The sequence below is a fragment of the Mesoplodon mirus genome, assembly GCF_964341445.2.
Source record: "Mesoplodon mirus genome assembly, chromosome: 10".
NCBI lineage: Eukaryota > Metazoa > Chordata > Mammalia > Artiodactyla > Ziphiidae > Mesoplodon > Mesoplodon mirus.
In genome coordinates, this window is record NC_138986.1 from 20,215,481 (window position 1) to 20,227,568 (window position 12,088).

A 12,088-nucleotide genomic window follows, 5' to 3' on the forward strand; every position below is an offset into this window, starting at 1 on the left:
GAGGGGGAGGGGGAAGCTGGGGAGAAGTGAGAGTAGCATCGACATATATACACTGCCAAATGTAAAATAGCTAGCTAGTGGGAAGAAGCAGCATAGCACAGGGAGATCAGCTTGGTGCTTTGCAAAGACCTAGAGGGGTGGGATAGGGAGGGTGGGAGGGAGGTTCAAGAGGGAGGAGATATGGGGCCATATGTATGCATATGGCTGATTCACTTTGTCATACAACAGAGAAACTAACAGAGTATTATGATGCAATTATATACCAATAAAGATCTATTAAAAAAAAAAGATGGGGTGAGCTCTAAGATTGATTCCATCTATCTACTTACTGTTTTAGCTCAGAGAGGGCACGAGGTCTTCAAGAAGTTACAATTTTGTCAAAGTAACAAACTAGGTTTCATGTAGATAACAAACATAGAACATGACTTATCCCAAGGAGGTAAATTTATTTCCCTTATCAGATTTGGCTTTTCAAAACTTTATCAGGCTATTAGTTGAGAGACATATAAGAGAATTCCTGGATCTGACTAGCACTGCAGTTCCTACTTTTTCGCAGTCTCCATGTCACTGTACGACTGTGCTCTACAGCAGGTTCCCACTAGCTATCTCTTTTACACGTGGTAGTGTAGTGTATGTCAATCTCAATCTCCCAATTCACCCCCACCTCCCCTCCCCCCACAGTGTCCACACATCCATTCTCTACATCTGCATCTCTATTCCTGCCCTGCAAATAGGTTCATCTGTACCATTTTTCTAGATTCCACATATATGTGTTAATATACAATATTTATTTTTCTCTTTATGACTTACTTCACTCTGTATGACAGACTCTAGGTCCATCCATGTCTCTACAAATGACCCAATTTCGTTCCTTTTTATGGCAGAATAATATTCTATTATATATATGTACCACAACTTCTTTATCCATTCCTCTGTTGATGGACACTTAGGTTGCTTCCATGTCTTGGCTATTGTAAATAGTGCTGCAATGCACATTGGGGTGCATGTGTCTTTTTGAATTATGGTTTTCTCTGGGTTACCTTGTTTTTTAGGGTCTCATTTAAACTTGATGGTCCCTCATGTTGCACATTCTTTGTTACTTATTGAAAATAAAAAGTACCTCTCTGCAAGTAGACTTCCCTTCTAGGAAATCCTATATTTTTCTCTCTCACATATTTCTGTGCATCACTGTAATGCTTTGAATCCTGCTACTCTTCTTCCATCATCTTTAAGAAGGAGGCACTTATGACTGTCTAACCTTTGCAAACTATCTAGGCCCTTCAATAGATAGGCTAGAAACTAGTTTAGAAAATCAAGACTTAGTTTTGATCGTTGATACTACATATCTTAACACTGAAACAGGAAAATATCAGGTGGTTCAAAATAGAGCTGCCATGTAATATGGTCCTCTAAAAGGAACAGGGGCTATTTTAGAAAAAGGGTGTTGCAATTACATCTCTCTAGACCTCTCTAGTATCTAAAATATTACTGAGATCCAGTATGCAAACAAAGAAATTATGAATTTGAAGACTTTTGCTAATAACCCCATAGCTAACTCTGCAGGCTCTTCAGATGGGTGATTGTATTTATTCTCTTGGTTTAGTTTGGGTACTTGTGGCTCCTGAGAAGTGGAATGCAAACTCTGATTTGTCTGCGTTGCAGTGTTCAGATCTGTGATCCCCAGAGTTCTGCATACTGTGTGTAGCTGCTGTCACATGTAATGATCCAACAAATGTCTCCAACAAAAAGAACAGGAAAGCCTGACACTCATGGCAGTTGAAAAACCACCCCAGAAACATGATACTTGATTGTAATAAATTGACGTGAAGTTGTGGCTTGATCGTGCTTCCAGATATTAATGGTCTCTCCTTCAGCTCAGGCTGAAGAAGCTGAGAACAGAGAGCATATACACTCACTCAACTTTGTCTACAATGTAATGAATTGAAAATTCTATTGTCCTCACTAACATAGCTTTGGTATTCCTCTGTCTTCATCATCGTTACTTTATTATAACTTCATTGTTCCAGAAACTTCCTGAAAAACCCATGTATATGCACATCATACTGTTCAGTTCTTTCTTCAACAGATCGTATCAGACAACTCCCATTCACATTCACAGCACTCATTTCCAAAAATTGCTATCTACAACTCCTTGGTTTGTTATCAATAGTATGTGGGAAATGAATTTAATAATCAGTACATGTCTCAAAACACTGAAGAAATAGATTAGAGAATAATTCAAACAGATTGTGACAATCTAGAACGTTGTTTTGCTATTTAAAAAAATATGAATAGGGCTTCCCTGGTGGCACAGTGGTTGGGAGTCTGCCTGACGATGCAGGGGACGCGGGTTCATGCCCCGGTCCGGGAAGATCCCACATGCCGCAGAGTGGCTGGGCCTGTGAGCCATGGCCGCTGGGCCTGCACGTCTGGAGCCTGTACTCTGCAATGGGAGAGGCCACAACAGTGGGAGGCCCACATACCGCAAAAAAAAAAAAAAAAAAAAAAAAAAAATAGATCTGGAGGAAAATATGATGGAGTTTTTACCTGCGTGCAAAAGAGCCAGATTGCAAAAGAAAGGGGCTTTTGGAAGAGAGAAAATATATGGTATTTATAGCTCCATTTAACATGGTAATCATATTGTTTTGTTTGTTTGTTTGCTTTGTTTTTGGTCATGTGGTATGTGGGATCTTAGTACCCCAACCAGGGATTGAACCAGTGCCCCCTGCAATGGAAACATGGAGTCTTAACCACTGGACCACCAGGGAAGTCCCAGCAATCATATTATGATTGGATAATGTTTGGGTCAGTTTTAGCAGACACCAGGAATTCCTATTATTAATTAAGCAAAGAAGTAAAAAAAAATTGGGATCTCAGGAACAATTTTTGGATATCCCAGCCATTCCTAGATCCTGTGGTTTTTGTAATACATGCCTGGTTTAGTAATGCCTGCTATGCATGGCTTGTTTAGGAAGACATGGATTTTAGAAATAGAAATTACTTTCCTCTGGAAATAAAAATGTTTCCTGAACGGAGAACAGAGGGCAAACTGTCTTGACTCTTACCCATGCTTTAGCGTATCTCTTTAATTATAGAAATATATTGGTTGTCACACAAGATTACTTCCTGTTTTAAAATCCTGAATTAATACTTATAATTGTTTTACTTTTCACTTGTCACTTTTCTAGACTTCATGGGCTCACCACCTATATATATTTGCAAGATTAAAACCAATGACTAATTCAGCACCTCAAGTGTACATTACAGAATGTTTACAGGTAAGTGGCAAAAGAGTTCTGTTGCTGAATGCTTTAGAAATGCAGAGTGATACACAGTTAGGTAGGTTTCTTTACTTCAGGATTTCTCAAAGCTTTTATTATGTTCATGTGCATTGCGAATCTCCAAAGGGCCTTAGAGCATGCACTGTTTCTCAAAATTATTTAGTCAAGGAACCCTTTTAGTGGCGAAATCCTGCTACATCCATTGCATTTTTATTGATCATCATGATGTCTTCTTTGGATTCTGACATCACAAACAAGCACATTGAAACATCACAGTGAAATTATTGGGATATGGTTCTATAGGTGGTGGTTAATTCTCACATTTTTTTCTTGAGCTGTATCCCTATATTTGGATATACATCCTGTGGGGATCTAGAGTGCACTACAAGTTCTTTTTCTAAATAAATTTATTTATTTATTTGTTTATTTATTTATTTTTGGCTACATTGGGTCTTCGTTACTGTGCTTGGGCTTTTCTCTAGTTGTGGCGAGCGGCGGCTACTCTTCGTTGCGGTACGCAGGCTTATTGCTGTGGCTTCTCTTGTTGCAGAGCATGGGCTCCAGGTGGACGGGCTTCAGTACTTGAGGCACGTGGGCTCAGTAGTTGTGGCTTGCGGACTCTAGAGCGCAGGCTCAGTACTTGTGGCGCACGGACTTAGTTGCTCTGCAGCATGTGGGATCTTCCCGGACCAGAGCTCGAACCCGTGTCTCCTGCATTGGCAGGCAGATTCTTAACCACTGTGCTACCAGGGAAGCCCTACAAGTTCTTATAAGGACCTGCTAATCTTCCTTCCAGATCCCATTACTATTATCATACCCTCTTGCTTATCATTGGGCTGAACCATTAGATTAGGCAGGTAGGGATTTGTTCCCTAACTAACTCTGTTTTCTGCAACTTGAACAATACCTTGCCTGCCACTTGGATATTTTGTTTCTAATTCAGTTATAGCCACTAAATTTCAAGTCAAGGCAGAATTTTGATCTGTGGTTAACATCCTCCAGTTAATCACAAGAGTCCTCTTTACTTTTAAAATTTTATTATTTCATTAATGACATTTTGGGGATATAGCATCCAGCATGCGTTTTGTTTTGTACTAAGCAGCCTCTTATATTGGATATCATTACCAATATCAACCTGCATGGTCGGGGTGGGAGTGGGGAGAGAACAGGATACACGAGGACGATTTGGGGAAGGGTTGAGCTTTTGAAACTGCCCTCACAGACATCCCAAGCAGCATAAATAGTTGTCCTCAGTTTGCTAAGGGGTAAACATGGCTCATGAGATTCATGGAGTGTAATGAACAAGACTATTCTAGATTTTGATAGGCTCACTGGGGTCAGATTTATGCCAGAATGGCTCAATTCTTTCTAACAGTTTTATAATGTCATTTTATTTTACTTTATCTAAATTAAAAGAAAAAAATTGATTTGAAGTAAAAAGTTAAAAATCAGTATTTTAATACTTTCAAAAAATGTTTCTTAAGAAAGTATAATCAGGAACTAATTGTAATTACATTCCATGGCAGCCTGGGACCTCTTCTCATTTAATTACAAATTCAACATTTGTGGTTTCTGGACTGACAACAGAGCAAGGTGTGGGCAAATTGTCAATTAACTTTTCCTAATTACTCACGTACAAAATTCAAAACAGTACCAAAAAAATAAGCTATCTGTAAAAGAATAGCTGAACCCAAGCATACACTGAAAATATTCCCAAATTATGAAAACTACGTCACCAATTGGAATGCCTTCAAAATGCAAGATTAGTGCCAAGTTGGTAAGTTTAAACAAAGTGCAAATAAGTTGCGTGTTTCTAGACAAATGCTTGCCAGGGTATGATATCACACGTATCTACTTATTTGGTCAATGTGAAGAACCTCCTGTGTATTGTGTATTCTTCCAGCTAACAATTTAAACAAAACTTCTGAGCAGTTTATAATAATATCCCTTTTATTCTCTCACCTATGCTTTTTTCTTTCTTTATTCTTTGTTTTTATTTTTTCTAATTTTTATTGTTTTATTTTAATAACTGTTTTATTTTTTCTAATTTTTTCTAATTTTAGTACCAGTCCTTTTCTATCAGGAGGTCTTCTGCTTTTCCTAGGATTTGGGGCAAAGACATGGTAAGTTTTCCTACTTGTGTTTCCTTCTGAAATTGGATTGATAGCTTGGGGAGGAGGGGCTGATCTTCTTGATCTTTGTTTTAAAAGAAGGCCTCATAAAAAGGCTGCTTCCTTCCCACTCCATTGAGGCAGTGGACATCATGCCCAAGGAAATGGACATGTTAGTATTCTGGCCCATGTCCTCTGCTTTCCTCCCTCTAAGTTTATAAGGTGAAACCTGATGGCTCCTCCCCTTAGCTACACCCTTTGTCCGTGACTCCGCAGTTTGTCTCACAAAAGAGGTGGAATCTACTCCCCATACCTAGCCTTATAGCTTGCTTTGACCAACAGAATTCAGTAGAAGTGATGATGCACTAGTTCTCAGCAGAGCCCATCTGCAGTCCCACAAGTCTGTCATTGCACAAAAACACACCCAGTTAGTTAGGTTGCTAGTGGATGAAAGAACCCCGCCTAGGTGCCACAGTCATCTGAGTCTAGCCATCCCAACAGCCGGTCAACTCGACACGTGAGCAAGTCCAGCTGGGATCAGAAGAGTCCTGCCCAGATCAGCTGAACCTCACATCCCATGAGCTAAATAAATGATTATGAGGTTTTATGGCTGCTGTGTCACATTATAGTGGCAATAAATAACTAATACCACAGGTAGTGAATGTAATACGATTGTGATTGGCTCCTGGCCTCCATCGAAGTCTCACTCTTGTCACTTAATTAACCTCACAAAAACACAAGCTGGTATCGTGTCAATGAACTGTGGGGAGCCTGCTTACAGTGTTAGGTGGTGTGGTATTAGTGGTTTCAACAAATTCTCAACGAGTGAATTAAGAAAGGCCCTTGAAAAAGTTGGTCTACTGAAACAGTTGAATGGTGGTGGTCCAGAGGGGTGGGGAATATCCAAAAGCAAACTACATTCTTTAAATATATATAGGGCTTCCCTGGTGGCGCAGTGGTTGGGAGTCCGCCTGCCAATGCAGGGGTCACGGGCTCGCGCCCCGGTCCGGGAGGATACCACATGCCATGGAGCGGCTGGGCCCGTGAGCCATGGCCACTGGGCCTGCGTGTCCGGAGCCTGTGCTCTGCAGCGGGAGAGGCCACACAGTGAGAGGTCCGCGTATCTCAAAAAAAAAAAAAAAAAAAAAAATATATATATATATATATACACATTCTCAATGATAGAAGTAACAAGCTGAAGGCTTAGGCTTCGTATAAAAACAAAACTTTTTCATTTGTTCTCAGCTCCATTTTCAACTACCTACTCAACAGGTTGCTGGAAACCAACAATTGGTTCTTTAGGAATGCTTAATGTGGATATTACTTTGAGGTAGACAGGATGTTTTAAATGTATGTTTATTGAAATGGATCGATTTTCTTTTTTTTTTTTAATTTTATTTATTTACTTTGGCTGCATTGGGCCTTCGTTGCTGTGCGGGGGTCCTTCTCAAGTTGAGGCCAGCGGGGTTACTCTTCGTTGCAGTGCATGGGCTTCTCATTGCGGTGGCTTCTTTTGCTGTGCAGCACGGGCTAGGCCCGCAGGCTTCAGTAGTCGTGGCGCACAAGCTCAGTAGTTGTGGCTCACGGGCTCTAGAGCACAGGTTCAATAGTTGCGGCGCACAGGTTTAGTTGCTCCGCGGCATGTGGGATCTTCCCGGACCAGGGCTCGAACCCAGGTCCCCTGCATTGGCAGGTGATTCTTAACCACTGCACCATCAGGGAAGCCTGATCGATTTTCTTTAACAAATTATATGTTTGGGGTTTTTTCTGTTCCACAGATAGCTTTTACTTTTAGAATCAAGTAACATGATTCTCAATGCTATTTCCCCTGGGGTAGCTTCCGAAATGTACTAAATCTCCTACCAGAGTGGTAAAATCCAGTGCATATACAAAACGTGCATTATTTAAGAGCATGAGGTTAAAAGTGGGTTTGGAAGGGTAACCAATAAATACCAATAGCACCTAAGCTATTAAAACAAAAGCTCAGACAGTCCTCGCGGAGAGTCGCCGCGGTTTCCTGCTTCAACAGTGCAGGGATGGAAGCAGCGCTCACCCGCCGCTCCGGCCGCCCCAAGGTCCCCACCGCCTCTCCTCGGCCTCCCACCATGACAACCGCGTCCCCCTCGCAGGTGCGCCAGCACTACCACCAGGGCTCGGAGGCTGCCATCAGCCGCCAGATCGACCTGGAGCTCTACGCCTCCTGCGTCCACCTGTCCGTGTCATACTATTTGGACCGCGATGATGTGGCTTTGAAGAACTTTGCCAAATACTTTCTTCACTAATCTCATGAGGAGAGGGAACATGCTGAGAAATTGACGAAGCTGCAGAACCAACGGCGTGGCCGAATCTTCCTTCAGGATATCAAGAAGCCAGACCGTGATGACTGGGAGAATGGGCTGAATGCAATGGAATGTGAGCTACACTTGGAAAAAAGTGTGAATCCGTCACTACTGGAACTGCACAAACTGGCCACTGACAAAAATGACACCTATTTGTGTAACTTCATTGGGACTCATTACCTGCATGAGCAGGTGAAATCCACTAAAGAATTGGGTGGCCACGTAACCAACTTGTACAAGATGGGGGCCCCCGAATCTGGCATGGCAGAGTATCTCTTTGACAAGCACACCCTGGGAAATAGTGATAATGAGAGCTAAGCCTTAGGCTGGCTTCCTGTAGCCACTGGGATGACTTCCCTGCATCAAGGCAGTGCACGCGTGTTTGGGTTACCTTTACCTTTTCTATAAGTTGTACCAAAACATCTACAAAGTTCTTTCCTTAGTACCATACCTTCAAATAAAGTAATTTGGTACCCCCCCAAAAAAATGAAAAACAAAAGCTCAATAGGTTTCATGTACATGTTTTTAACATCCAACATTATTTACTCCCTATCAATAAGCCTTCTATCTGTAAAGGAAATTGAGAATTATATATATAAGAGAGAAGAGAGGAACACAGAGAAAGAGAGAGTGAGACAGTGAGAGTAAGAGAGAATGTATTTTAGTGTGTATGAGAGAAACTGCAGGAACACATGTAGATTTATCAGGATATAGGGTCTCTTTATATTTTATTTACATAAATGTACATTTGAAGTTCAGAGTCTACCAGTGAACACCGCTGAAGAATATCAAAGTCATCTTGTGTTAAAATTACTTTTATTCAGGATGAAAAATACATATATAACCAGATTAGATGATAGCCTATGATTAGTTCTTTACCACATATTTCAAAAGAACTACATACTTATTTCCCCTTGTTGTTACTGCAATATATTTCTTATATTTATTATCCCTTAGAAGGTTACAATGTAGTGTTTTATGTAGCTTTTCCTTAATAGCAGATAGAGAACGTGTTGCACACAATTACAGGCAGAAAAAAATTAATACGTAACTTTTCAAAGTAAGGACAAGGAAGACACCAAATCTACAACTTGTAGTTCAGAGTTCAGGGAATTTTTTTTTCTTTAAATAGGTACTTTTACTGGGTATGACATGGTCTGATAAAAAGCTTTAGATTTTTCAGACTGCAGTAGCATAAAGCTATTTCCAACACGATGGATGAAGACGGATCTGAGGTAGAAAGGTGGTCATGGCTTTCCTCTTATATAAAACAATTTTCTTCTTCTCAAAATATCTCTGCTGCAAATAGACACCCTTGCCCCCCAACCCACCCAACCTATTCTAAAAGAGTAGGAATTTCTAACTTTAAGCCTCCTTCTGGCCAAATCCCAGTTAAAGAGAACTCAAGGTTAAAATGTCCTGATGTTTTAAAAGCATATATGCTTGAATCAACACACATTATTTTCACTTTTTTTGGTTTCTCTACATTTGGTAAATCACATAACATGTTTAAACTGAATCAAATACATGTTAAATCAGAAGCCGAACCAAATACCCAACTGAATGCACTCAAAGGTATAAGCCAGGGTGCCAGCATGTAAGCATTAATTTCATTCTTCTATAGAAGCAGTGATGTAGGCTTTTGATGAACATTGTTCCCAAGTGTATTGATCAAATGAAGGGTAATAAAATGGCTGTTCATTCACTCAAAAGGTAAAATGAGACATTCATTAAATTTGTGTCTGCTTTCAGAAGGAAAATAACTGGGGGCTTCAAGAGTCATAGAGGGTTTGAGTATACATAAACAACTGTAAAACTTTCTTCAAAGGGAACCAAAGACAGCCATGTGTTTTGGTATCACAATTAGGTAAATGTCTGCTGTGTTACTGAATGATGAAAATCAAGACCTGGGAACTAGGAAAAGTTGGACCAAGTTTTGTTTCTGCGTCAAAATGAAAATATGCTTAAATGGGCAACCTTTGGTAAAATGATCTTTGAGATTATTATAATCCTGTCATATAGATTGGAACATGAAATAAATAAAGAAATCAAGACCTACTGATACAGAGCAGGGAAATAAAATGCAGGAAAAAAAAATCCCAATAGAAATGCCAGTTAGGCCCACAGGATTTTTATTGTGGTTATCCAAGTGACTGCTAAAGAAATAAGTGTATGATGTCAAATCAAGTTAAACCGTATACACAGAGATGTAGTCTAATCCATAAACATAAAATATTTGATTGAAATATATGAGCTTATTAATTTGGCCATATCATGGAAACAAATAAAGAAAATCTATTTGGTCATGTGGCTGATGAATTATAAATAACCAAAACATAATGGTAAAAGAGTCAAAGAAACAAATGAAGTTATTGTACAAGGTTAATATGAAGGAATGTAAAAATGTAAAATTGTCTTCTAATTCTTACGCAATTTTTATGGTTATTAAAAAGAAGGTGTCATATTAGAAAGCTCGCACCCACTTTCCCAATACTGTATACAGTATACAAATCAGTGACAAGTGTATTACCACTTCCAAATACCACTCTGTTCATTAATTTACAGTTGCATAGAAAGGGAAGAAGAAAACAATAATATATGATTATTATAAAAACAAAATATCCTTTTCTCTTTGGATAGTCAGTGTTTTACTCCTTCAGTAGAACACACAGCGCTCAACAGCATGATTCAAAGAGTCATGGAGCTTCTGATTAAATGGAACTTGAAATTGGCATTTGCTGAAAAGGGCAATACTGTAAGTTAAGAAATGTTGGTTGGCTAGATGAATACGTCACATTGCCTGTGGGAAGGGAAAATAGCACTGTCAGAACAACATTTACAGAAAACATTACAGGTAGCAGAGATCTGTCAACTCTTAAAAAAAAATTAAAGTGCTTTTTTTCAGAACTAGACAAGCCCTATTTTGCTTTGTTCAATGGGGACTCTACTCCCATGTGACTTTTGTTCCTGGGATGAGGTCCTTTGCTCTCATCCTGAAGTTACTTAGTCTGCTTTTTATCCACTCAGCTGATATAGGGGAAGTCTGGAAGACTTTTATTTTGCCCAGGCTGGAAACCAAGTTAAAATTGATAAGACTGGTCTTTTTTTTTTTTTGCAGGAAGGTACCAATGTTTAGTGAATTAGGCTGGTGTAAGCACCCTGTCTCTCCCTGAGGGTCTGTGGGAAGTCTCCTGCAGAGGCGGTACCCTTGACCATTCCAACTGGTCTCAGTCCCCAGCTGGGGTCCAGACAACAAGAACTCAAGACAGGAATTACAGTCCAAGGGTGTGCAGTGGTTCCAGTTAAAGGCTCAGGGCCAATGTACATAGGCAAGGGAGGATAGAAATCCAGACCACACTCAGGGTAGTGGCATCAACCTTTCGAAGAGAAGGTCAGACAGTTCGGTCCGTCATCACTAAAACCCATGTCCTCAAATTCTTCTCTGAATGCATCTTTCACTTGCATGCTCTAATGGATATCTGGATCTCCCCTGAAGACACAGCTTCAACACAGGACTGCTTTTCATCCCTCACACTCCTCAGATATTGGATAGGTCCATACTGTTTTTCATAGCACTTTCTCCCTCTCCTTCCTAAAAAATACCCAGCTTTGACTCTCTTGTCATCAGACTATACCACCCACTATGCAGTCATCTTCTGGCCCCTTGGTTCATGTCCCCTTACCTCTTGAAGAAAAAATGGCTCACTGTCACTCACTATTTTTAAATGTTCATGATTTCAGTGCTCACATAGACAATGCTTCCAAACTTCTGGCCTCTTAGTTCCTTGAGCTACTCTCCTCTGAGAATCCATCCTCACCCTTCTCAGCCACTCAAAGTTGCAAATCTAGACCATCACCAATACCTGCATCCCCCCCAACATTTCAATTTCAATCATCCCACTTTCTGACAACCCACCTGTACCTTTCCAGCTGACTTCCACTAGGACCCCAACTTCACCCATCCTTTGGTGCTACAACCCATTGATATTTGGTCTCCCACACCTAATGCATCCTCACTTCTTTTCCTACCAAACTCAGGTGCTTGTTCAATCATTATCATCAACCCTTTGCCTCTTCCCTTGAACTGCTGTACTCTCTTGGCCAAACCACAGCTTCAACTTTGGTTAAATGCAATACTTGGCCTACTCTGGTACTGTGCTCATGAACTTGAAGGTTGCTGAAGGGCCAAGCATAGCCCTGCAGAGAAGCCTCAGGTTAAATTTATGAGCGAGAAATTGGTGGCCATTAATGCTGCCTGGTAGTCAGTCTCTTTCTCTATCCATGTGCTCTCCTGAGCTCCAAGCAGCTACTACACATCCTCCAGTCTCTCCTCACACCTCCGATGCTTCCTCCCCGT

The 12,088-nt window shown here is 40.4% G+C and overlaps 1 protein-coding gene and 1 pseudogene across 3 annotated transcripts in view; one reads left to right on the forward strand and one right to left on the reverse strand.

Moving 5' to 3' along the window:
- Positions 1–7,494: 7,494 nt before the first annotated feature.
- On the forward strand, positions 7,495–8,085 carry LOC309811103 (ferritin heavy chain-like; annotated as a pseudogene). Its single transcript has one exon. The product of its transcript is annotated as a ferritin heavy chain-like (transcript).
- Positions 8,086–8,530: 445 nt separating this feature from the next.
- Positions 8,531–12,088, reverse strand: part of UTRN (utrophin) — a 527,828-nt gene continuing 524,270 nt past the window's right edge. For both annotated transcript variants that reach the window (XM_082634331.1, XM_082634332.1), the window contains one exon: positions 8,531–10,531. In XM_082634331.1, coding sequence (XP_082490457.1) covers positions 10,523–10,531 — 9 coding nt within the window. In that variant the 3' untranslated portion in view covers positions 8,531–10,522. The remainder of the gene's footprint in view (positions 10,532–12,088) is intronic.